Source organism: Alligator mississippiensis, chromosome 2, assembly GCF_030867095.1.
Source record: "Alligator mississippiensis isolate rAllMis1 chromosome 2, rAllMis1, whole genome shotgun sequence".
Classification (NCBI taxonomy): domain Eukaryota; kingdom Metazoa; phylum Chordata; order Crocodylia; family Alligatoridae; genus Alligator; species Alligator mississippiensis.
The window spans coordinates 50149668-50177250 of record NC_081825.1 but is presented as its reverse complement, the minus strand read 5'-3'; the positions used below and the strand labels follow the sequence as shown (position 1 = coordinate 50177250).

Sequence of the window (27583 nt, the reverse complement as noted above, 5' to 3'; positions counted from 1 at the left end):
GTAGGTGTGCCGGACATTCTTCCTCCCTAGGTGCAGCACTTTGCATTTCTCCTTGTTGAATTACATTCTGTTGTTTTCTGCCCACTTGTCCAACCTGTCCAGATCTGCTTGCAGCTGTTCCCTGCCCTCCGGCGTGTCCACTTCTCCCCATAGCTTTGTGTCATCTGCAAACTTGGACAGAGTACATTTCACTCCCTCGTCCAAGTCACTGATGAAGACATTAAAGAGTATCGGTCCAAGGACCGAGCCCTGCGGGACCCCACTGCCCACACCCTTCCAGGTCGAAACCGACCCATCCACCACGACTCTTTGCGTGCGACCCTCCAGCCAATTCGCCACCCACTGGACTGTGTAGTTATCCAAGTCACAGCCTCTTAACTTGTTCACCAGTATGGGGTGGGATACCGTATCGAAGGCCTTCCTGAAGTCTAAGTATACGACATCCACCCCTCCTCCTGTGTCCAGGTGTTTCGTAACCTGGTCATAAAAAGAGACTAGATTGGTCAGGCATGATCTGCCTGCCACGAACCCATGCTGGTTTCCCCTCAGCATAATTTGTCCTGCCGGGCTCTCACAAATGTGAGCCTTGATAATTTTTTCAAAGACTTTGCCAAGGATGGAGGTGAGACTGACAGGTCTATAGTTGCCCGGGTCCTCCTTCCTCCCCTTTTTGAAAATGGGGACCACGTTGGCCCTTTTCCAGTCCTCCAGGACTTGGCCCATGTGCCACGAGCTTTCAAATATTCCCGCCAGTGGCTCTGCAATGATGTTGGCCGGTGCCTTCAGCACCCTTGGATGGAGCTCATCCGGGCCTGCCGACTTAAAGGCATCCAGTTCTTCCAAATGACTCTGCACCATTTCAGGGTCTACGCATGGAAGTCTGGTGCCTCTCTACAACCCCAGTGAGAGACTTGTTGTGCCCCTCACTTAGGAACACTGAGGCAAAGAACTCGTTGAGGAGTTCAGCCTTGTCCCCCCTGTCCGTCACCAATTGTTTCTGCCCATTTAGTAGGGGTCCTATTCCTCCCTGGGCCTTCCTTTTACTCCCTATATATCTAAAAAACAATTTCTTGTTGTCTTTTACTTGGGTTGCCATCCTCAGCTCCATGGTAGCTTTGGCCTGTCTAACTGCCTCCCTACAAGCACGAGCAGAGGAGGTATATTCATCTTTGGTGATCTCTCCCTGTTTCCACTTTTTATGTGCTCCCCTTTTGTCCCTTAGGCTGCCCTGGATTTCTGTGGTCAGCCAGGGAAGCCTCCTGGCCCCTTTCCCTCTTTTGCCTTGCTCGGGGATTGTCTTGCTTTGTGCCCGAAGGATCGTTTCCTTAAGGCACAGCCACCCTTCTTGGGCTTCCATTTCTTCAAATCTCCTACTCTGCAGTGTGTCCTTGACTAATCGCCTGAGTTCATTGAAATCAGCTTTCCTAAAGACTAGCACTTTCACCCTACTTCAACCTTACCCACTCGCCGTCTTATGGTGAATTCTATTATTAGGTGATCACTGTCCCCCAGATGGCTACCGATCTGGAGGTCCCCTACCATGTCATCTCCCGTTGCCAATACCAGATCCAGTATGGCATTCCCCCTAGTGGGACCATGCACCTCCTGTGTCAGGTGGAGGTCCTGTACACAGGTTAGAAACCTGCGTGAGTGATGGGACCTTGCTGTCTGCGTCTCCCAGCAGATGTCCGGGTAGTTTAGGTCCCCCATGACTACCGCCTCTTTAGCTTTTATGGTCTCCGAGAGTTGCCTCAGGAGCCCCGCATCTATTTCTTCCCCTTGATGTGGGGGTCTGTAGCAGACCCCTAGCACCAAATCCCTTTCTCCTTGCCCCCCATGTAGCCTAGCCCACAATCCTTCTACTTCCTCAACCTTGGATTCCGCCTTGATGAGGGTTGATGTATATTGCTCATTGACATAGAGCGCAACCCCTCCCCCTTTCTTCCCCACCCTGTCCTTTCTGTACAATCTATAGCCCTCAATATGTACCTCCCAGTCATGGGATGAATCCCACCAGGTTTCCATTAGCCCCACTAAGTCATAGGTGTTTAGTGCAAGCAGGAGCGCTAGTTCATCCTGCTTGTTTCCCACGCTCCTAGCATTAGTATATAGGCACTTGAGCCCTGCGACTGGTGCCTTTGCTGCCCCCCCGCTCCGAGTCCCAAGGGGCCCTTTGATTCTTACCTTCTCGTTTCTTACCTGTGCCGTAGTGCTGGCCTCCCCATGGCTTTCAGGTTCCCAGTGGTCTCTTTCTTCAGGCTGGGCTGTCCTTGTGGGTGCCACATGGTTTGGTGGTCCACAGCTTCCCCCGCCCTCATCTTCCCCTCCCCCTGACAAGCCTAGTTTAAAGCCCGCCGGAGGAGATCTGCCAACCTAGAAGAAAACACACGCTTACCTTTGGGGGACAGGTGAAGCCCATCCCAGCTGAGCATGTCCCTCGTCGTGATGTGCGGGTCGTTGTCCAGGAAGCCGAAGCCTGCCTCAAGACACCACTGCCGAAGCCGCCAGTTGGTCTCTCTGATGCAGGTCTCATGTTGTCTTCCACGTCTGTTCACTGGTAGGACAGAGGAGAATACCACCTGTGCTCCCATCTCCCTTAGCACGCCCCCCAGAGCATGGTAGCCCGTCATCAGGTGATCAGGGCTTCTCCTGGCTGCATCATTAGTACCCACATGGATTAGGACCATGGGGTAGTAATCGGTGGGCTGGATCATGGCCTGGATCATCTCTGTCATGTCCCGAATCTTTGCTCCAGGGAGGCAGTAGACCTTGTGTGTTGAGGAGTCCTGGCAACAGATGGGGCCCTCTGTACCTCTCAGGATGGAGTTGCCTATGACGATCACTTGACACTTCCTCCTCCGGGTCTGCTTGGCTCCTTTGGCCTGTTTGGAGCATGAAGAGAGTGGAGTTGCCTCCTCACTGGAGGTTTCCTCCTCTCCTTCCTTCTCCTGCAGTGTTGCCAGGGCCTCGTACCTGTCATCTGTGCTGGCTGGGAGCGATCGGGGCCCTTTTTCACGCCGCGCAGGCTGTGGCCAGCAGCCCGGGCATGCTGGGTCGGAGAAAACAGGCGGCACGCTAGAATTAATCACGGACGTGTAGTGGTTGATTCAAGATTGTTTACTTACACCAAAGATGGTCGCGGTGTAGGCTGGACAGTTTCCCAGGCACAGCTCCGCTTAAATCCTCGTTTGAGGACTACGACAAGCTCGGGTCTCTCCCACGGAGTTGTTGAGGCTCTGTGGATCCTTTTGCGCGCAGGGAAAGGGATACGTCGAGGATTGTGAACAGCGACGGGGAGAGGCTAGAGGCTGATCAGACCTCTGTTGCCTGCTTGAAATGAGCTGGGTCCGATAGGCTCCGCAGCGCTTAGAGATCTTCACACAGCATGAAGATCCCTCCTCCTGGTGTTCGTGGAGTCCTCCAACTTGGGCGGAAACCACTCAAGCTTTTTATATGGCTAGCAAGCCAATCACTAGCCGCCACGTGTGAATAATTTCACGCAAGCCAGTAATGGGGCTCGAATTATCATACAAATGCGGGAACTCTTTGCAACGAGCATTTCTCAACTGCAAAGAAGAAATGCACACTGCAAAGAAAGCTACAATTTGGCGGGAAAATAATTCAGTGGTGCCAAAGCACACACAAAACAAAAATCACACCCTTGGGTTGTGACATTATCCAGCCGCACTGGAGGAACTGGTACTGCTTTGCTGCAAGCAGCCCTGGTTCTGGATGTGACCATCTGCCACTCAGCAGTGGAGGGCACCTCCCAGGGTGCTTCTTCCTTGTGTGCATGGTCCTGCAGGGAAAGGAAATAACCATCAATTTCATTCTCCGCCTCCCTGATTCCCCTCAGCCTGCTAACCTCCTCCTGGAGCTCCCTTACCTGCACTTCCAGGGCCCTAAGATGGGCGCCTGCAGGACAGGTGTGGAGGGCCCCCATTCCCTGCCCCCCCCAGCCCTGCTGGGCATCCCCCACAGGCCGGGGGGCAGGGGGACACCAGCCCCCCCCATGGGCTTTGTCTGGGGGGAGGCCTTAGACAAGCCATAGATTAACGTGGCTTGGATTATTATTATTTAGTTCTAGGAGAGGATATTTGGCTGTCAATCTAAAATGTGTTCAAAAGAAAATATTTAATTTATTTTTTAACAAATTCAGCAAAAAGATTAAAAATTGAGGATTAAAGAGTTCTATTAGGTTATTGCAAAGCATAAGAATGGCTGAGATGATCTAGTTGGGGATGGTCCTACTTTGAGAAGGTTGGACTAGATGACTTCCTGAGGTCCCTTCCAACCCTCATTTTCTATGATTTTTGAAAATATCCACTTCAATAATATAATCATTTGAGGCAAAAGGTATATCAATGTTGTATTTGGAAAAATATCAAAATGGGTAAAATCAAGTGTAATTTCATAAGAAGTCAGTAGATGGCACAAACAGATTTTGGGAGGTTTGCATATTGTTTAATGTTATGTAAATTCATTGGGTTCCAGGAAGTTTTGCTTTCTGTCATTTCCCACAAACGTTTTCTGTTTATATGGGGACCAGGACTTCCTGGTAAGAAACTATATTTTGTATTACTTTATATTTATTTAAGTATACCCACGATTAGTTTAAAATGTTTCATATCATGAAACATATTCAGAAAATGAGCTGTGTTTTATATGTATTTTGTCAGCTAAAATTTATTATGTCATTCTGTGTTGATCTGTAAGAGATCTGTTGCCCTCCCCCTAGGAGTCCTGTCCTGGCTGCACCACCATGGAGAGGCACCCCCAGCCTGTCCAGGAGCAGTGGGGGGCACAGCTCTGCTCCACCGCCCCCACTGCTGCTGGGTTGTTACTGGGTGCCTCACTGCGGGGGAGGGCAGCTGGGCAGGGAACCCCAAGCCTGCATCCTGATCCCTCCAGCCCTAAGCAGCCCCTTGCAGGCTGGAACTTTGTCAGTCTGCAAGGGGAAACCAGCCAGCCTGCAAGGAAGAATCTCCCAGCGCCGGCTCCATGACTATGGAGCCGGCGCTGGGAGAGAAGACTGTCCCAGTGTCATCTCTGCAACTGCAGAGCTGGCAGAGGAGAGAAGATGCTCCCAGCACTGGTCCTGCAACCATGGAGCTGGCACTGGAGAGAAGGATCTCTGAGCCCGGGCCCCGCAGTCATGGTGCTTGGGCTAGGAGAGAAGGATCTGCCAGGCCCAGCCCTGTTGAGTGGGGGCTGGGAGCTCCTTGCTGCCAGGACAGGGGGACATTGTCCCTGCTGGGACTCCGGTGGTGGAGCCCGCCTCAGCAGCAGGGAACAATCTCCCTCCCCCTGCTGCCCAGTTAACCAGGAGCACATGTGTAGATGCCTGACAATGAGCACATGTGCTACTGTGCGATAAGTAATCAAGAGTCAAGTAAGTAATTGTCTACTTGCATTTGCAGGTGGCATAGTTACTGGCGATTAGAGCCAATTACTTCTCAGTAGGTGTCTGCATGTGTAGATGGTGAAACTTACTGTGCAGTAATTAGCTCTAATCTTCAGTAAAGTGTCTTGTGTAGATGCATCCAGTGAGGCTAAATGGCACTTTTCAGAAGAAAATCTAAAGACTTGGATGACTGTGGAAAACCTTCATTTGGCAAATCCCTTCAGTTCAAAGTTCAAGGGTGGAAAAATTTGCATTGTACCTGCTCCTGTGGTAACAGTTCTGTTTTATAAATAATAGCTTTCAATCTCCTGAGCTGTCAATCAGATACATTTTAGGATAAATGAATTCATTCTTTATAAAGTTAGTAGATTATAAAAAGTTGTAATTTTGATATTTTACCTGTAGCAGAGAATAAAGAGATATAAATTAATGTGCTGTGCTTCTCCTGAATACAATTAATTTCTACTAAGATCAGGGGAAGAGAAGGTCATTCAGCATTTGACAAAACTGGACCCTAGCACTTAAGTTGCTGTCTATGTAATCATTACTATGATGATGACCTAATGTGAATTATTTTTACAGGATTAGAAACCAAGATGCAGAGATAATAAAGAGTAGCGAGCATCTCTAAAGAACATAAGAAAACATGTCAGAAAATGGAAGACCTGTTGCAAACTTTTTTTTCTGTGGTTGTGTCCTTGCATTAACCCTCTGGAACAATATCAAGTTGTCAGAAGAAAATGAATTTACCAAAAATTATTCAAATAACTTAATAGAGGACTCTGAAGCCAAGAGCCTGCCACAGTCAGATGCAGAGAGTCTTCAGTTTAGAGCCCCAAACCCTCAAAATACCCAATCCAACTGGATGGTTATAGAAAATACTACAGAATGTTTAGGATTGTCAAATATTTCAAATAAAGGAATCGAAGATTTAAAACAACTATTGTCCAAATTCAATAAAAAATCAAGATTACAAAATCTAACACTGGAAAACATTGTGATAACCTGGAAAGACTTTATCACAATTCTTGAGATTGTATGGCAAACATCTGTTGAATATTTCGATATCCACAATATGACACAGGTAAAGGATATTGAAAAACAACATTTTAATTATGTTGATACCTCTCTAAAAGCATTGACAATAGACAAAGTTTCCATCATGGATTTATATTTTACCCAGACTGACCTATACTTGGTATTTTCAGAAATGAACATTCTAGCGTTGACAATATCTGATTCAAAAATGTTGCATATGCTTTGCCCTTCAACAATCAGTCCATTTCGGTACTTAAGCTTTGCAAACAATGATATAACTGACCTACTTTTCAAAGACTGCAAAACCTTAGTTCACCTGGAAACACTCATTTTAAGGAAGAATCAGTTTAGAGAACTTTCCAAGGTGAGCTCAATGACTAGAGAAATGATATCTTTGAAATATTTGGATATGAGTCAGAATCCACTGAAGTGTGATGAGGAACAGAAAAAGCACTGCAGCTGGACTGAAACTCTAGTCAAACTGAACTTGTCCTCAAACAAATTGACAGACTCGGTCTTCAAATGTTTGCCACTCTATGTCCAGATACTTGACCTGCAAAATAACCAAATCAGTACCATCCCCAAGGAGATTACTGAGCTGCAAGCTTTGAGCGAGTTGAATATTGCCTTTAATAGACTCACTGACCTGCCTGGGTGTAGGCATTTCAGTGCTCTGGAATTCCTGAATATAGAAATGAATCAAATTCTTACTCCCTCTTCTGATTTGTTCCAGAGCTGTCAAAATATCAGAAGGCTAAAAGCAGGACTAAATCCATTAAAATGTTCTTGTGAATTACAAGACTTTATTAATCATGCAAAACAAAGCTCTTCAAGGCTGGGGGGCTGGCCAGAAATGTATGTATGTGAATATCCAGAAGGCTGGAAAGGAACCCAACTAAAGGATTTCCATTTGTCCAAAATAGCTTGCAATACAGCTCTCTTGCTTGTCACTGTTCTAATCATTACAGTGGTCTTTGTGGCTTTGGTGTCTTTTCTGTGCATCTATTTTGATGCCCCGTGGTATTTGAAGATGATGTGGCAGTGGACACAAACAAAGCGACGGGTTTGGAACAGTCACCCTGATGAGCTACCAAGCCATTTACAGTTTCATGCTTTCATTTCATACAGTGAACATGATTCTTTATGGGTGAAGAATGATCTGATACCAAATCTGGAGAAGGAAGAGGGGTCCATACAGCTGTGTGTGCATGAGAGGAACTTCATTCCAGGCAAAAGCATTGTGGAGAACATCATTAACTGCATTGAGAAAAGCTACAAATCCATCTTTGTTCTGAGTCCCAATTTTGTGCAGAGTGAATGGTGCCATTATGAGCTTTACTTTGCCCACCACAAATTGTTTAGTGAGAGCTCAAACAGCTTGATCCTCATTTTACTGGACCCAATTCCTCAGTATATCATTCCTGCTCGGTATCACAAGCTGAAAGCACTTATGGCCAAGAGAACGTACTTGGAGTGGCCCAAGGAGAAAAGCAAACACAGACTCTTCTGGGCTAACCTTAGGGCAGCAATTAACCTTAATCTGCCGGTGTCTGTTGAAAGAAGTTAGGTAGTAAACTAATTCTTAGTCTATTTCTAACACTTTTTTTTCTGATGAATAATAAATATCAGGATATGCAGAGTATATGTATGTATGTGAATATGTATGTTCCATTTACTACACTCAAACCCCTTAAAATGTTTCCACCCATTTATAATGTAAGTATCAATTGAAATAATTTGTTTATGATTTTACAATCTCAATATGCACTGAATACTAAGGCTGTGCAAAGCTTCAGTTGCTGATTCGATTTGGAGGGGATTTGGCCCAATTCAGCACCCAAATCTGTGAATCCTAATCGAATTGGGAGACTAGTAAAAAGGTCTGAATCGAGTTGAAGTTCTCTGAATTGATTCGTAAAAGATTTGGAGAGATTCGGAGATTCGAGCAGTCTCCGATTGCTGCCGCAGGGAACTGAACCCAGACTCTGTGCTGGTAAGTAGGGAGCTCGTGGGGAGAGGGCTGTAGGAGGGGAGAGGGGACCATGGGGGGAGTCCCACCAGGCCCCATCCCCTGCCTGCTCCCCTGAGCACCCCCTTGACCTCCGTCTGCTCTCCCAGCCCCGTCAATGGCTGCCCTGCCCGGCCCCAGCATCCCTGCTCTTAAAAAAAAAAAAAAGAAAAGCCCCATGCTCACTGGCTGCTGCACTGGCCATCGGGGCTTCTGGGGGCAGAGTCCCCCCATGCAGCATGGGGCAGTGGGGATCACTCCCACCGCTACCCCATGTGGCAGAAGCTGGTAAGTGCTGGGCTTTTTTTTTTTTTTTTTTTAAAGAGCCTGGAGGCTGGGACAGAGAGAGCGTGTGAGGGATAGGAGCTCATGGCAGAGCCCCCCCAATCAGCATGGGGCAGTGGGGGGCTGGTGAGCGCGGGGCTTTTTTTTAGAGCCGGGACACTGGGGCTGGGTGGGGCAGCCATTGATGGGGCTGGGAGAGTGGGTGGGGGGATGGGGCCTGTTTGATTCGGAGATTTGGCTGATTTGGCAGTGGCTGAATCTCCAAATCTGATTTGGCCAAATCAATTCGGGACAGTGATTCAAATCATCGAATCGAATCACTGCCCCCTGAATTGTCCAAATCTGAAGCAAATACTAGCTGCTTTGCACAGGCCTACTGAATACCAAAGTACTGTCTTTACATGACCCTGAATATAAGACAACTCTCAACATAAGATGCCACCCCCCCCCCCCATAATAAAGTTCTATATATGGAGAATTATAAATTTATTATAATTTTCTAGGTATAGAATTGATGCCCCCCTTGCCCTGTGCCCCTCCACCTTCTCCCTACAGCCCCCTTCCCTCCCCCCCTTACTGTCTGGCCCTATTCTCCCTGAGTACATAGAAGCAGGGACAAATTTGAAAACAGTGACTTTGAAATAAACAAGTTGTAGTAATTGCTTGTAGTAATTTTCACATAGGCAACATACTATGGGTACCCATAGACTTAGTTCACCCAGAATTGATGCATTTTAAGCTGCTGCAAGTTTTAGCACAGGTATTCCATAAATACACTTTTAAGCAGCAGCATTTTTGTACCTAGTGGCTGCATCTACACAAGATGATGACTGCGCAGTAGTTACTGCGTAGTCATTTAGTACTTGTGTAGCTGTGTGGTACTTGTGTATACACAAGTACTAAATGACTGCAGTAACCAGAGTTACTACACAGTAGCACCTCTGAACAGCTTTTTGGTAATGCTGACTGCGCAGTAGCTTGTTACTACAATGCAGTAGCATCACATTATGCTTCATGCCATGCGACATTACTGTGCAGTAGTAACGAGCTACTACATAGTCAGCATCTCATAAATGTGGCCATTTACAGACTTTTTTTTAATTTCATGTCACAGGCCAAATGAGCCAAAACAGTTTCTCATTCTATTGACAAAGCAGAGCTCAGAGTATGGTGCTATCACCAGCAAGTTTTTGCCTCCCAGACTTTACAGCCTGGGGCTTCAGATACTCCCAAATCCATGGAAGGTATCCTATGGGCGAGCCTCAAGCCCAGAGGCCTTGGGGTTCAGATGCCCCCTAATCTCACTTGCCCTTAGCCAAAAGGCCATAAGAGCAAGTTAGAGGAAGAGCCCAAGGGTAATCCTCCATCACCATAAATTGTATAGCCAAGATCCTCCTATTGGGGGGCTATAATTGACTCTCACAGGGGTGCCCACAGTGTAATGGACAGATCTTTACCCTCAACTACACCAAGTCATTCATGGCTAGGAAGAAGGGGATCTCCCTTGCCAGGTAAATAAAGCCATCTGGGTTGAAACCATCATCACTAACCCTGCCAGGTTAGCGCAGATTACACATGATATTAGTCCAAAGCCAAAAGTCTAATGATTTTTACCATGTAGCTCCTTGGATTGAGCCCCAACAGAGTCAACAGCATTCAAACCAGGGGTGGGCAAAATACGGCCCACAGACCGGATCTGGCCCGCTAGTTAAGAACCCCTAGGCTGGGGACCTTCTGGGCTAATGGGATTACCACAGGCATCTGTTTCTTTTGGTACCTAGTCTAGGATGCTAGCTGTGAATAATTCTGCTACAAAAGTGTAGAGTGCAAACCTCACATAAAGCCATTGAACTGGGAATGTCAGAGAATTTAGCTCACAATAGAGAAAACTCTCTTACCTCCTGAAGCATCATTACCCAACATAAGACAATGTGCATCGTAGCAGGCACCATGGATGAAATCTGGAGCTTAGTGAAACCAGTGGGAGTTTTACCACTGACTTCAATTGAGCAAGATTTCATTGTAGGCCATTAAGTTTTTGGTCAGGTTTAATTTTATGAACAGTGTTGGTTTATGTGTTAGTGATGTCTTTTGCAATGATTTTACCTCACACCCATTAAGCTGAGAGGCTTGAAGGGTGGCATTGTTTTTGAATAGGTTGTTTCCTTTAGGTCAGGGCTGCTCCTGTCCTGCCCTACCCCACTGCAGCAAACCAAACTGTGCCAGATAAAACCAGTTTTCTCCCATTTCTTTGCAGAGGGTAAGAGTTTGAAGGAATGGACCCTGTGAGAGGGTCAAATTGATGAGATGTTGGTATAAACCTTTAGAATGCCAGCATTTCTAAGGGGCCATATGGACAAAACAGCTTGAACAAGGGAGGATTAAAGGAACTTAGAAATGGGGCTTTTTGATGAAGGCACAAACCAATGCTGAGGGAATTTGACTACAGGGGAGGGATTCTATTAATTGGACACAGATTCTGTTGGAGACAAATCCATGAGCAGCAAGGGGGATGATCCTGCAAACCCAAGAGGACTTGTAACATGTCATGCTGAATGCCCCAGAGAAATAAGGAAATTGAAACAAAGAAGAATGCTTCATTGTTTTACCCCTGTCTGCCTATCTATTACTGTCTAAAGTAGAGCGGTTGTTTTAGAAACACCTTTTGCAAAGCCTGTGTCTGTCTGTGTCAAGGATCGTACTTTCTGGGTGAGGCAAGTTGTAAATCAGCGTGTGCTGAAAGCTAGAGTCCTGTGAAAAGATGTGATTAGCTATTGAGCTATTTGGGGAGCTGTACTAGTCTCAGAGCCTAGACAACTGTATCACAGAGTCTCACCTGTCAGTGGAGGTGAAGAGCCACGAATCTCTTAATTAGTATTTAGAATTGATAAACCTCAAAAGGAGGGTGGTTATCTTCTGTCAAAATCATGGTGCTTTACCACTAAGCACTGGTCTACTGCCTGACCTCACTGTGTGCCTGCACTTACATACCCACAGGAGACTCAGGTAAGTTTCAACAACTGGACTATATTGTAAATGGTTAAATGGCAAAACAAACAATAGGACTTTAACAGATAGCAAACATATATACATGGAACAGGCCGACAATATAACACAAAGTTGTGTGAATAAAGACTAGAGCAAAAGTGACTGACTTGCTCACCATATGGTGCAAGCTCTTGCTTACGTAACACAGATTGTCAGTACACTGGAGTCCTTCCTCCCTCTTCCCTTATGTGGAGTCATTCACTTTCCCTTCAGGGTACTAAGCACACCACAATACAGGAGTGGGTGATACCCTTATGTTACGCTTTTTCAGATGACTTTGCTTCTGATGGTCTCCAATTAATTTCCAAGGCTGAAATTCAGTTAATATCCAAGGCTCCCTCCTCAGAGCTGTACTTCCAACAGCCAGGCTGACTCACTTCAGAGATTCAAATCACCTCACACTGACAGTTACCCACATTCAACACACTAGAATTACACAATGGACCACTCACACACACCCATCTACAATTGTTTTCAAAAGAGCCCACTTTCCAATCCTTCTTCAAAGAGCCCACATCACATAAGTGCATGCTCCTTTAAACTTCTCTGGTCACACTATTCCTGTCAGTCACTCAACCGTCCATCATACCTCCATCCAATCTGATGTCAAGTTACCTCAGGTGAGTGAACATCTCACCTCATACAACATTTGAAACAATTCACGCCACAACTCAGTCCCCGCTGCTCGTGCTCCATGCACAGAAAGTAGGTCATGATGTCATTTAAGTCATGGGTTCTAGATAGCTTCATGGGTTCTAGATAAATCCCACTCTTAGACCAATTGAGCATGTGCTACACCTTTTATGTTGCTTACGCAGACTTCTTAACGCAAATACTAACAGAGGGTCAAGGCCAGAGAGGACGAGGCCTCCAGAGGTTTGCTAGGAAGAAAATCTGCACCCTGAAAGTCTGTCCAGTAACCCAGGGCCAGAGGCAGTGTCAGGATTCTGATCAGACTGAGGAAACCTTGACACAGCAGACTGGTGAGAGCCTGGAGAAGGGAGCTGCACTAAGGTTATGACACATAGCAGGTGCAGTGTCTACACATGTGCCCAGGTCACGAGTAAAATTTAGCTGGGAAGGAGCAGTTTAGGTCAGGGCTGCTCCAGTCCTGCCCTACCCCACTGCAGCAGCCAAGGGAAGTGCTAGGCTCAGGCCACAGCTGCCTGGGTGCCAATACCACTCCATAAAAGGCTGCCCTGTACATTGGTCCCTGGCCACATGCTTCTGTGGCCCCAAGCAGTCTGCAGCCTGCTGACACAGCCCTCTAGGACACTGTCCTGAAACCGTGTCCCCAGCGCACCATGGAGGCACCTTGCCCTCCCCCACAGGGGTGGCCAGGGCATCATGTCCACAAGCTGCTTGCTGACCACTGCCTTTACCCTCCCCCTGGCCCCCCACCCCCAACAGTAGGATGCCTGGGTAGCTGCCCAAAGCCCCACAGTGACCTCAAGAACATACACACTACAGACAGCTTGCAAACCCCAACCTTTATTTCCCTCCACAATGCAATGACAGACCCCCTCCTTCCCAAACAACAGACCCCCCACAACTCCAGCATGCACCACCAGTAAAGCACCCTCATCCCCATGAAACTATTTACAGTGTCTCTTGACAATTGCCAGGGGGAGAACAGTGGGAAGGAGATGCCTATGGCACAGAGCCTGGAGGGAGATGCCCAGAACCCCAGCTCTGCCAACACCACCTCAGGTCTGGATACCGTGGTGAGGCTGATGGGCCAGCAGCTGGTCTGGGGCCTAGGATGTGCGCAGTCCAGCCGATTCAGCCCACTCCCCCATCTCCTTCATGGGGCCAGGGCTAGTAGGTCCTGTGTGGGGAGTCAGCCCTGCCATGGGCACCTCCCACTCAGGGGCCACATCGAGCCAGGGCGAGCAGTGAATGGCAGGCAAAGTGATGGATCCAGGATCTGAAGCAGGGATTGGGGGCCCTGCCTGGTGCCATGTCTACTGCAGGGCCTGAGGCAGGTCCACAGGCAGCTGCCAGGGACCAGGCAGGGCCAGGGATAGATATGAGGTCTGGATGCTGGGTGTGGTGACAGACCCTGCCTCCGACATCCTGCAGTACTCACAGTGCCAAGCCTGACTCAGCAAGTCGCTCCTCACAGAGGATGACCAGCTGCTTGAGGAGAGCTGTCCCATCCTGGCTCTGGTGCTGACAGAGCTGATGTATGTGGAGTGCACCTGGAGAGGCTGGAGGCATCCTTGGGGCCCCCATTGCTGCAACCTCCAGGTGGTTCTCCGCCATGTCTGGCAGCTGATTCTGCAGAGAAAGGACAGAGAGGCTCATTGTGAGGCTTCACAACATTTCAGACATAATATGCACTGTACAGAGAAGCTGTGCATTGACAGCCCTCAGTTTGAGGGTTGTGAATACACTGGCATCCAGGGACCATGCTAAAATTGCCCAAGCTGCACCTTCCATGGGCAGCAGTTGGGCAAGCCTTTCCTACCCCCTTCCAGAAGGGGGTTCTGATTATTCTGAAAGGAAGTGTCACTTCCAGCTGAATTGGCTGGACTGCGCCCATCCTAGGCCCCAGACCAGCTGCTGGCCCATCAGCCTCTTTCAGAATCAAGCAAGAGATGATGTCCCTTGTGCTATGAATGGGCAGGGCTTGATCCTCCTTAACTTTGATCCTTAAGTAAAAATATTGATGCCAATGCAAAGTAGGGTAAAAAATGCTACTGCACAGAAGTCTCCATATATACTCCAGCTAATATTTTACATCAGCTTTGCTCATTGATGTCATTTTGAAAAACTGTGTAGAGAACCTAGACTTGTGTCACCCGTAACTATCAACTTAATTTAAAAACTGGCTCCAACATAAATTACATAGGACTCTCTTTTTTGAATCTGTACATTTCATGGATTACTTTCTATTGTAAAAATAAAAATAAAAATAAGTTTTGCATTTCATAGAATCTCAAGGCACACTTAAGAACAATGAATCTAACCAGCTCTTAAAAGAAATTATGAATACGTAAGTATGATATTCAGGATACTTAAACACAACATTATGCTACTGCTACTAAATACCTAATTTTTTTTTTGGAGACAAGCTTGCTTACTGAATCATCTCATTAAAAACATACCAAACCCAAAAAACATATTTTACTTGGTTTCCTGCATGGTCTGACAAAAAGCCATACTTTTTGCAGTGACTAGTTCTAGTCACATATAAATATCTTGGATCCACTTGTGATATTAATGTATGTTTGTAGCTAATTTATTATATACACATATTTATTTACTAATAAGAGAAAACTACATTTACTTAGCTTTCCTCAAGGGACCACTTTCTGTACTGTAATTATGCAGCTAACCCTGGACTTGAAGATAGAAACTATTCAGAATCAAAAAAAAAAAAAAAAAGTACAGTTGAGGGAGAAGAAGTACTGTGTATTGACATGCATTAACCCAGAGGGAATTTGACAGTTACATTATCAATGATGCAAGCACTAATGAAGAATTTAAAAGGAACTTATATTAGCAAGTTGTGTGTTTACTGTTCATCTTGGCTGAGAGACTGAGTGCATACCACCTTGTTTACTTGAACCATCTATGGGACCCAGGAGAGAAGGTCGTCATTACATACCTAGACTTCCAAGAGGCTTTTGATCTCGTATTCCATGATATTCTTGTGGAATAATTGGAAGATTGTGGGCTTAACTGCTTAACAGTTCAGTGGGTGAAAAACTGGCTGCACAGTAGGACCCAGAGAGTTCTCATGAATGGATCTGTGTTGTCCTGGTGAGAAATGGCCAGTGGTGTCCTTTAGGGGGCCATGCTTGGACCCGTGCTTTTCAACATAGTTATCAATTATTTGGATGTGGGGGGTGAAAAGCTTGCTGATGACAACAAGTTATGGAGGAGTGTGGTCATGCCAGAAGATAGGTTGCAGATACAGGTGGACCTGGACAGTTGGGTGGACCAGAACCAGATGAGAAAAAGCTGTATCCAGAAGACTAAGTTTAATAAAAACAAAGGAGGAAAAAGGATGACCCACCCTCAATACATGTCACCCCAGAGTCAGCCACCCATGTAGCATTGGTAAACAGGTTCTACAGAAAAGGAAAGTAATGTGGGAAACATCTCACCCCAGATGAGGTAGAGCAGCTGGAAATAGCACTCCAAAGTTGATAGCCAACCCCTCAGCCCAGGTGATCATTCTTAGCATGGAGATCAGTACTGGGAAATTTGCTATTTATGCCATTTGCTTAGCACTTAGAGGCTTGTCAGGAGTTGCTGCCACTGCAGTGTAGGCAAGCCCCAAGACAGCATAGTTATCACAGTCAAGGCCTTAACAGCTGCTCAGTGTTAGAAAAATCTAGGGAAGTGATAAGGGAGGGATGTTTGCTGACCTTGTGACTGAAGCTTAGAAGAGAGCCACAGCAGCTGAAGAATGGAGGGAAGTCCAGCTGCAGCAATCTGAAGTGATGTCTTTACTAAAGCAGTAGTGTGTCCTGGCACAGATACCCCTACCCTCCTGGAAATCCCCCACTCATTTATCCCCTCCTCCTCACATATTCCAAACCTACAAATGCAATGGTGAGGCCAAGGGAGCACCCAAACACAAAAGGAAGCCTGGAGAGAGAAAAGAACGTGCAGAAAAGACCACTAGTATGATGCACAAGTAAAATTGCTCTGCTGTAGGACATGGTGATGTTATGTTTCACAACCAGCATCTCATCCTGCAGTTCTTCAGTTTCCCATATACGAGACCCATCCCTTGCCACTTCATCCCCAGGAGAAGGAGAATAATTTTGACTTCTCTGCCCTAACTAAACATTTTTGTAAGCCCTTGGCACATTCATAGTGCTAAATGCTCACACATGTTCTACTAAAGTTCACTTGCACTCCCCTGTTGAATCAATATATATTTGCTTAGAAAGAGCAATGGGTAGCAATGTATAGCAGATGTAAAAGTTAAACTCACAGCACCAAACTGGCTGCCACAGGGGTTGGCAGATGTTTGGAAAGCCAACGTGTAGCAAGTCTGTGCTCCAGGGGTGGCCATAATATCCCCTGGTTACCATGCCATCCTTGTCTGCTCCAGCTCTAGGGTACCCTCCCCTTTCTCATTTGCCTGATATGACTTGATGTACTTATTTGATCAAAAGGGAGACTTCCTAATGAAGTTTAGAGCGATCTGCAGTTCCTCTGACAGTCATCAGGTCCCTCTCCATCCCACCAGTCTCAATCCTGGCCTCCTGATAAGTGGGCACTCTTGGCCAGTCCATGCCCCCAGGGCACTTGTAGCCTTAAGGGCTATTCACAGTCTCTGACCTCCTCTACAGTCATGCCCATCCCTTGCAGGTGTTACTGTACCATCACTCCCTTGTCAGGATCTCAGCCTTCTCAGCTTCCACCTCTTTTCTCCAGCTGGGTCTTTTAGCCTGGGCCTATTATGCTAGACCTGACTTCTGGGCTCCAGCTCTTGTTTCTATAGGTGTCCAAGGCAGGGTAGAAACAAGGCCAGGAGGCCCAGGGCAATGAGCCCACTTTGGCTCCCTCTGGACCCCCTGGCTCCTGCCTGGCTTTAGCCTGGACTAGGCTACAGTCTGTCTAGGCTATAGCTCATCTTTGGGCTCAAACACACTCCATGTTCTGGACCTCCTTAGCCCATGGTAGGCTCAAGACACACATTCTCTCAGGCACTACTGTGACCTCTGCACCACCCCTGGTAGTCCCAAACCATTGGTTTAAACTGTAACAAAAAAGTAAGCACACTTATAAGCTTAATCTACTCTAGGTGGGAGCATCAGTATTAGTTCATTGCCTTGCATCCAGGCTTCTTCTCCTTACCCTTGAAGATATTATTCTGCAAAGAATTAGCCTCTTATAGATATTCCCCAAAGCAGCCCAGAAGTGAGCCAGGAAACCATCTGCATCTTTTTTGGCCAGGCTAGCTTTCTGGCTCAGACTCTGGGTTTACAAACTGCCTAAGCCCTGCCCCTTCTGGTCAGGTGCCCCAGCCAGACACAGAGGTTTCTTTTTAGGGCCTGGTTTCCATGGCAGCTTGTGACTGCTGTTCTAGCAACACCCTTACTGTCTGAGCTAGCCTCTGCCCAATAGTCTGGCAGCTAGTTCTGTAATGAGCAGTAATAGCTTCTTGCCCCAAACTGCAACTCATCCTAGGCAGAGTTCTCCTAACTGGCTGCAGGTGTACCCCTTCAGGCTAATGAGCAGCTCCCCGCCTGTCTAGGCAGCAGTGTTTCTTTGCTGCCTTGCAGCTAGCCCTTGCTCAATTGTCTGGGCTCTTTTGGCTATAGCGTCTTTCCTTAAAAGTAACGGAGAGCCACAAGTTCTCTGTTATACAAGACCACACATTTTTCAGCACAAAGGGAAACTCTCTTAGAGGTGCTTTATGGTGGCAGCTGTGCAGTAAGCTCTGCACACATTTCTGGTAGAAATGCCTCCTTCCCCTCCACAGGTTGTAGCAGGCAAACTGAGTTATGCTAAGGCTTTTAGTCATAGTCCAGGCTTTCCCAGAACTAAGCAACAAAATTGAACAGAGCACCTTCTGTGACATTGGGAGCTGTGAGTGCTGTGTTTGGGCACTAGGTGAGCAAGGGACAACAGTTTCCCTATAAGGAATGTGGCTGACAGTACCAGGGGATTGGTATACCATGTAAGGAATGCTTGCCACAGAGGCAGGGGATTGGACAATTTGGGATGAGAAAAGTTACAGAAGAGATGGACAAACAAATGAACATGTGTGTTCTTTGTTGCCACCCTGGGGAGACGGGAGCAACCTTAAATTTCTTGTTTGAACAATGAGGAATCCGGAAACATCCTACACACCCAGCAGAGGATCTGAGGCTGGTACCACTGAAGGTTGCTGCTGTAACATCTAAAGGAACCACTTGCCAGGTCATATTACATGGAAGAAAACTTTCATGGGTGATTGACTGGGGGGCGGTCCCCAGTGGCCAATTGCTGACCCCGGAAGCACTGGCAGCAAATCAGAAGTGCTGCTTGCAAAACCAAAAGTGTCACTGTCACTTCTCTGGGAGGGCACTGGCCGGCGCTCCCCGCTCCCCGGCTGGCAAGAGTCAATTTCAGGGGGGGCACATGCCCCCCCCCATGATCCCCTTACACGTCACCTATGAATACTTGTAATAAGCTTATGGGTTACTAAAAGTTCACTTGATACCAAATCATACGAGGGGCCGTGTCAATCCTTGGGGGTCTCTGGCAAAAAGAATCCTAGGGGCAACACAGGTGTCCTCTTTTCTGAAACTAGAAATATAGATCACCCCCTTCCCTGAAGGGAGCAGACTCACAGGATCTCTAGAGTGATGAATACAGAGGGTTGTTAGGCCTCTTTTACCTTACCAGCCTGCTGTTTGGTGGGCCAAAAAAGTGACTTTTCTCCAGGTATTGGCTTGCAGCCTAGCCCTGCCCACAGAGCAAATATACCAATAACCACATGACTCAGGAAGAAAGGTAATCAAAGTGTGTATTAAAATAAGTTCCAGAACATTAACAATAGTAACAGCAACCATAATCACAAAACCAGTGAGTATATACAGTATTTACAAAGATAAAAACAACAATACCACCATGTCACTATTAGGTGGTGACCTTGAGCTCCAAGGCCTAGTGTAGAGGAGAGCCTGTTGCTGCAGCCTCTGTCATTCTCTGAGGCTTTTATGCTTTTTCCCATCACACTGAGTACTAAGCCCCTCAGTAGCTCACACAAGCACCCTATTCTCTTGGTGAGAGACTGCCCCACACACCCAGTCAAGATTCCAGTTGTACTTTCTTGCATATACACTACATTTCAGTCATGTGCAATCGCACACAAATTCAGTCGCACAGTCCCAGTCACTCCCAACATCCAATTGCACACTGAGGTGGTGGCTCTCACAGGTTTATGCTGACAATGTTACACCACCTATCAATCATATCTCTCAACCAATTGTCACTCAAATTGCTCTATTATTCACTTGTCCATCATATCTGGACAACTCATAACTGATCTCACCACATTCATAATTACTGGTATTATATCATTGTGGTAAACTGAGCATTCTTCAAGCATCTTAATGCATGTATCTGGGTCATGAGGTTATGGAGGGTAGAAGTTCAGGTTTTATGGAATCTTCAGGCCCTCTAGTCATGCCCGCATGTGTATTAGCTGTTATGATGGAGATTATTTACACAGGCCAGCATCTGGGGTCTACATCCCCCCCCACAGGTGTCCTCCTTTTTTGGAAACTGGAAATATGGTAACCCCAGCTATGGTTCAAATTCTGTAGCACTGTATTGTGTTGTTTGGCTAAGTGCAAATGTTATCCTGTTCTGAGTAAAGCTACTCCAGGGAAATGTTCAGAAGAATTACACCTCTTTTTCCTTATTCTCACAGCACAGCTAACCTTAGCCTCTGAGCCCAATATTTTAGGTTAAAAACACTCTTAATTCTCATTGAAGTCTATACAGTTTCTCTAAATTGTGTCTCAGTCATAATCTGCTTCAAAGGGAGTTGCAGGTGTTTGTAGAATCATGCATATAGTGTGGAGGAACTTAACACGGGGAAGGGATGGAAGAATGTACCAGAAAGTCAGTCTTTGGGTGCATCTACATGTGAAATGAATGTAAAGTACTAGCATTTATTGATTCTGGGCACTGACGATGCCTAGGGGGTGCATGCAGGTGCATGTACATACCCTGAGATCAGCTGTGCACCCCCTGGAAGCGCCAGTGTCAAAACTAAAAGTGCCAGCGGAAGTGTACTTCTGGTTTCGCTGCTGTCTCAGTGATCAGCTGCGGGGAGACCCCTCCCACCCCCTGGTCAGTGATCAGTGGCTGGGGGACCCCCTCCCCATCAGTGATCTGGTGCCCCCCCACAGACTCGGGAGGCACCAGTTGCCCATGATCACCGGGCACTGTGTCTTCATGTGCACCTGGGACTGCAGCACATAGAGCTGGGTCAGAGCAGCCCCGGGTGGCAGGGAGGCCTGGAGGGTCAGCCTGCCAGCCTGGGGCTGCTCTGACCCAGCTCAACATGCTGCATAGGGGCTGGATGGGGTATGAACGTGCTACAGTGCAGGGCTAGCCAGCAGGCTGCCCCTGCACTGAAAAACCTTCATGCCCCAGTCAGCCCTGTCAGCATCTACGTGTGTGTTGCTGGACACTAAAGAATGCCAATGAAGGATAGTACTTGTATTTACAAGTATTAACCTATGGCCTAGTTAATTCGTTTCTGTGGCCTAATAGGGTAGCCTGTGTAGATGTTGAGACTTATGTAAGAGCTAATGAGGCAGCTCTGCAGGAAATGTGTCTTGTAGATGTGCCTTGTGTGCATATTGCTACCTAGAATTGCAGAAGCACTGTAAATAAAGAGGCAGGTCTTCTTTCATATTAATATAAAGTCACTTTCCTATTATTATCTATCACACAGTACATGAAGCAGCTCAGGAGCACTGATCCCTGAACGAGATTTTGTATCTTTCATTTTCAGATTTTTCATTGCTTCCTGTTTTTTGTGTATATAAATGAGAAAGCCATCTGGTAAATCAGAAGCAGCCGTGAACTTGATTCAGAATTATTTTAAGCAATCTTAATTGAGTGTTGCTCTTCATAAAAAGCAGGTTTATTTCCTGATAAGCCATTTGGTCATGTAAGTATTACATAAATAAATGTATTTTAAGATGATCATGTACATAGTTGTTTCCTTTTACTGAACTCTATCATTGGTACTTTAACTAAATTAAATTGGATTTTTGTCAGAAATACTAAGAATGAATAAAATAGAATTGAATAACTACACATAAAATATATTTTAATTTCTACTATTAGTAATTATTATTTGCTATAAAAGAAATTTGTAATTTTGATGAAATTCACCAACCTGAAAACTTGATAAATTGTAAATCCTTACTTACGTGCTGCATAGGTTCTGTGCTGGCAAGGCAAGAAGTAAATGTCATTCATAGTAGATTGATCCTACGGATCATAGAATCATAGAGGATGCCAAAGATGGTATTACGTACACATGAAAACTGAGAGATCAAGGTTTGCAGGAGAAGAAGATAAGAGGAATTTTTGAAGATGCACTGGGCAGCATAGCTTATGCTGTTCCTCCTTGAATTTAAAGAAAATTTAAGTGATTCTTTAAAATCTGGTTGGGAACACTTAGATTTCAGTGAAAAGTTTAATCTGAATGTTAACTTTCAGCCAAAAAAGAAGGAAAAACTACTAGTCAAATATTTTGTGAACACTCCCTTTTCTCAACCCACTCTATTTTAATATTGTGATGAAATGGAATTGGAAGTGTTATTCCTGCCCATTCATGTTGCCATTCTTTGTTTGGCTGAGGGGCTGCAGGGGATGACTGCCAGCATAATGCAGTGCTACACAATAGACAATGTTTCAGATTGTGCTGCATCACAGTGAATCATAATTAGTGCACGCTAAATTCAAACACAGTTATTATTTATAGGGGGTTTTGCTTTATCTTTTTGGAAAAAAATGGTTGGTTGGGCTGAAATGGGGACTTTGAAGTGAAGGGGTGAGGAGCATAGCATCAAATCAGTAAAGTTGATTTTTAATTTTTATTTAAACAAATGCCTGAAAGCTTGCAAAGAACATTTTCCCAAGTACTCCATTGCTCTAATAAAAGATATCGTATCTACCCAAAGAACCTTGCCTACCTATGTAAACTAATAACACTTAAGGGGTGGCCTAAAAGGCATTGATAACATTGTTGCACTTAGAAAGCCAGTTTTTAAACCTAGTGCTCTGAGAATTGACACAACACTTGGTTGATAACTAGCAGAAAGGTTTATTTTAATAGCTTCCAACAAGCTACAAAACTAAATAACTGGAAAAAGACTCTTTCCCAATATAAAACAAGCGATTAGTCCTTAGTATTATCTTAATTGCACAGAGTCTTTACCCAACCCAGGCGGGAAGCAGGTTGTGTACAGCCTCAGAGCATGGATCCTTCACTTGCTGACTTTTGGCAGGATGGCTTCTTGGACTGCACACACCTTGCTGGCAAATATGCTTAGTTCTTATAGTGGTTATATGTATAGCTTCAAAGCATTTTTCCTCAATGGCTGGCCAATTAGAGTCCAAACAAACAAGGAAGAAAAAGTTGATCATCATCATAACACAACTGTTAATTGCCTGGCTCCTGTTCTTGGATTGTCTAGGTGTAAAGACTTATGTTTTTCTGCAGTCCCTGCAATTATAGGTCAATTACAGGTGATGAGGCCTTTTTATATCAATGGGGCAAATTTGCACTAGCTTGTATGGTGATGGTCTGTTTCCCAAACCCCAGATATACATTGATTGATTGAGACATTTATAACACTCTGGATGCATACTGAGTCTTTTGGGGTTTTTTAGCTGCTAGGTCAATTGAAATGCATATGTAGTTTCCTTGCCTTCACTGGCTTTCTTAGCTACACGCATGTGATGAGTGGGTCAGGTCTCTGCCGACAATTTTAACCATCGCTTTTTATTATTTTATATAATAAAACTGTCTCAATGCCTAATGGGTTGCAAGCCATTAGTGGAGTTTGATATTCTTGTGGCAGTCTTGTTACCACAATCCAGTTTTGCCCCAGCCATTGTCTTGTACACTGTCCAAGCTTTCACAGTTTTCATATGCAGCAGCACTACAAGGGTTTTTACAGCTACTGCAAGAGATGACAAGTTCTTTATGTTTAAAGTTACATGTTTGTTGCACTGAGCACTAACTATGTAGGATCATGATGTCCCCAGCATTTTTGCTGTGTGGGAAAACGAATGCTGTCCCAGATTATTCATAAAGCTGAAGGGTTTGGCCATAATATTACCACACTGGGCCAGTTTTTGTCTCCACAAAATCTCTCTCCCTTATAAACCTCCTTAGCCAAAGAACCTTGCTACTATGATTTTATTCCCTGATCTCAAATATTCATCATCTTGCTGTCACTATAAGATAGAGCAGAGATGTACAAGCAAGTCTGGGAGCCTTTGCTCCCGGGTTGTGTGTTAGAAGTGCCGCCCTCATGCCTTTTGGAAAACACTACTTCATGCATGCTCACTGAATACATTTTAGCTCTACTGTAATTATTCTTTTTGACGCACAGTAGTTACAATACTTGTGAGAAGGCACAATTCCTCCTCAAGTGTCTAGCACATTGTGGAAGTGAACCCACAGCATCATCTCTTTAATGTAGCTTGCTCCTGTGGCACAAACAGCTAGTTCTGTGGACTGTGTGTGAAAATTGCATGTCAATGAGGAGGAACTAATGATTTATCTTGAGAGAGGGGTTAGAAGCAGGAGAAGCAGCTGCCTATACACCCCTGAGTGCAAAAAGCTCTAGACCTGCAGGGCTTGAGGGTGTAGAACATCATACTGGAGACTGTTCATCTGTAGACTAGTTACAGTTAGACTTTCTAATTTATATGAGACCTTTCCCTGACTTCTAAATGCATCACTGTAATGCTTCACTATTATTTGTTTGCTCAATCTTAAAGTTTGCTGAGTTTACATTTTCTAGTATCTTTAAGGATTCCACATACATTATAAAAATGTTGCTATCTGTAGTCAAATAAAAGTACTAAACTGTAAATAATTCAGTGCCTTTCTGCTGCATTTCTTTTACACTTATCTGAGAAAAGCTGTAACTGGAAAAATGTAACTTGAGTTTGATATTCCCAAAGAAAAATAAGGCACAGGATACAACTTATATTATGTAAAGAATGTGGTGGAGATACACTCTAGCATATTTCCCCCATCTCACCAAGAATTTGGAGATCTAATAGTTCCTTTTCTTTTCATAGGGCTGGACTCAGCATTGAGAAATATTAATCAGAACCACATTTATCAGTATTTGCAAAGTGCTGCTGTCGTTCTGGAAGAACAAATGGGATCCTCCAAAAGTGTTTCCCAATGTACTTGTGTCTTTCTGTTCACATTATGGAATAACGTGGAGCTGTCTATAGAAAATAAATTTACTGCAAACTATTCATGCAGTTTTCTGACTAATGTTCCAAAAGGCATACCAATGCAAACAAAAGTGCTGGATTTATCACAGAATAATATCTATGAAGTTCATATTTCTGATTTCAGTCCTCTGCCTGAACTGCAAGTATTAAATCTCTCTCACAATCTAATCAGTAAGCTTGATTTTAGTGCTTTCAAATTTAATAATGACTTGCAATACTTAGATTTATCTCATAACAATATGTCAATTATTAAGTGTCAATTTATGGAAGAACTAAGACATTTGGATCTTTCTTTTAACAAGTTTAATGCCTTGCCCATCTGTCAGGAATTGGGTATTATGTTCCAACTGAAATACTTGGGATTGAGTGGCACAATGATACGCAGGTCAGACTTCAGAGCTATTGCACACCTGCAGCTGAACACTGTCTTTCTAACCTTAGAAGACCTTACTGACTATGATTCTGGGAGTCTGCCAGACTTAAGCACAAGGAATCTTCATATTGTTTTCCCAACAAACAAAGATTTCAATTTTTCTCTTTTGTATGATGGAATGAGTACTTCGGAAAAATTAGAATTCTTCAATATTAAATATGACTTGAGCTATAAAGACTTTCGATTTCCTCCTTTATCCCTTGAAAAGGAATTCAAAACATCCAACCTCATTCTTAACAACGTTGATTTATCCTGGACTATTATTTTGCGAATTTTTATGATTGTTTGGTATTCACATGTAGAGTCTTTCACTGTGAAAAATTTGACCTTTGGGGGTGAAATTAGGTTGAACAAACCTGATATTTCTTCCATACTAAAATATCAAGAACAATATTTTGTTTCAGAGAGTTTAGTAAAAGTGGTAACCTTAGAGCATGTTCGGAATAAGCTTTTTTATTTTAATCAAGAAATTGTGTACCTAGCATTTTCAAAAATGAACATAGAAAATCTAACAATATCTGATGCAAATATGCCATACATGCTTTGTCCTGAAGAATCCAGCTTGTTTCAGTATTTTGATTTTTCCTACAATGACTTGACAGATGAGGTATTTAAAAACTGCAGCACCCTCACTCACTTGGAAACATTTATCTTACCAAGAAATAAATTTGAGAAGCTTTCAAAGGTGAGCTCAATGACCAGCAAAATGATATCACTGAAACACTTGGACATAAGTAGGAATTTATTATATTACGATGAGGATGAGAAGCAATGCAACTGGACTGAAACTCTAGTCAAACTGAACTTGTCTTCAAACAAACTGACAGATGCAGTCTTCAAATGTTTGCCACTCCATGTCCAGATACTTGACCTGCAAAATAACCAAATCAGTACCATCCCCAAGGAGATTACTGAGCTGCAAGCTTTGAGCGAGTTGAATATTGCCTTTAATAGACTCACTGACCTGCCTGGGTGCAGGCATTTCAGTGCTCTGGAATTCCTGAACATAGAAATGAATCAAATTCTTACACCCTCTTCTGATTTCTTCCAAAGCTGTCAAAATATCAGAGAGCTAAAAGCAGGACTAAATCCATTCAAATGTTCTTGTGAATTACAAGACTTTATTAATCTTGCAAAACAAGGCCCTGCAAGGCTGGGGGGCTCTCCAGAGTTGTATGTATGTGAATATCCAGAAGGCTGGAAAGGAACCCAACTAAAGGATTTCCATTTGTCCAAAATAGCTTGCAATACAGCTCTCTTGCTTGTCACTGTTCTAATCATTACAGTGGTCCTTGTGGCTTTGGTGTCTTTTCTGTGCATCTATTTTGATGCTCCGTGGTATCTGAAGATGTTATGGCAGTGGACACAAACAAGGCGACGGGTTTGGAACCGTCGTATTGATGAACTACCAAGCCATTTACAGTTTCATGCTTTCATTTCATACAGTGAACATGATTCTTTATGGGTGAAGAACGATCTGATACCAAATCTGGAGAGGGAAGAGGGGTCCATACAGCTGTGTGTGCATGAGAGGAACTTCATTCCAGGCAAAAGTATTGTGGAGAACATCATTAACTGCATTGAGAAAAGCTACAAATCCATCTTTGTTCTGAGTCCCAATTTTGTGCAGAGTGAATGGTGCCATTATGAGCTTTACTTTGCCCACCACAAATTGTTTAGTGAGAGCTCAAACAGCTTGATCCTCATTTTACTGGACCCAATACCTCAGTATATCATTCCTGCTCGGTATCACAAGCTGAAAGCACTTATGGCCAAGAGAACGTACTTGGAGTGGCCCAAGGAGAAAAACAAACATGGACTCTTCTGGGCTAACCTTAGGGCAGCAATTAACATTAACCTGCCACTGTCTGCCAAAACAAACAAGGTGTAGATAACAAGAACATTCATTAAGCTTTAGGTTTTCTTTGTTAATATAGTTTATAATGAACTATATTCTTAAGGGAACCAATTAACTTACTAATGGAAATTTTCAAGAGCAGCTTGGATAGGCACTTGGCCTAGTTTGGTTTAGTCAGGGACCATCCTGCCTTGAGCAGAAGGCTGGACTAGATGACCTTGTGAAGTCTCTTCCTGCCCTGCTTTCCTATGAACTTACTGTATATTGTTAATAAAACCACTTTCCCATTGTATTTGTTGTTGTGTACCCAGAAGTAACTGTAATATATATAGAAAGTTCTGTAGCTGGCAATTTCTGTTGGGGAAATATGTTCTTTTACAGTTTGACCATTGCCTAAATCAGCGGTGGGCAATTATTTTGGGCGGAGGGCTGCTTACTGAGTTTTGGCAAACCATCAAGGGCCACATGACAGGCAGCCTGGGGCAGATAAGTATTAATTTTCTAAATTTTTTAGGGGCCCCGTGGGCTGGATGGAATGGCCTG

General features: G+C 44.7%; 2 protein-coding genes across 2 annotated transcripts; both read left to right on the top strand.

The window, feature by feature from the left end:
- Positions 1 to 4493: 4493 nt before the first annotated feature.
- LOC132248532 (toll-like receptor 6) lies at positions 4494 to 8084 on the top strand. Its single transcript, XM_059721636.1, has 2 exons — positions 4494 to 4558; positions 5987 to 8084. The coding sequence occupies exon 2, from the start codon at positions 6051 to 6053 to the stop codon at positions 8007 to 8009; it is 1959 nt and encodes a 652-aa protein (XP_059577619.1). The 5' UTR covers positions 4494 to 4558; positions 5987 to 6050; the 3' UTR covers positions 8010 to 8084.
- A 13180-nt stretch (positions 8085 to 21264) lies between these two features.
- LOC102560666 (toll-like receptor 1) lies at positions 21265 to 27320 on the top strand. The gene is made up of 2 exons (XM_059721635.1): positions 21265 to 21426; positions 24585 to 27320. Exon 2 carries the CDS (start codon positions 24668 to 24670, stop codon positions 27071 to 27073), a length of 2406 nt encoding a protein of 801 aa, XP_059577618.1. The 5' UTR covers positions 21265 to 21426; positions 24585 to 24667; the 3' UTR covers positions 27074 to 27320.
- Positions 27321 to 27583: the final 263 nt, after the last annotated feature.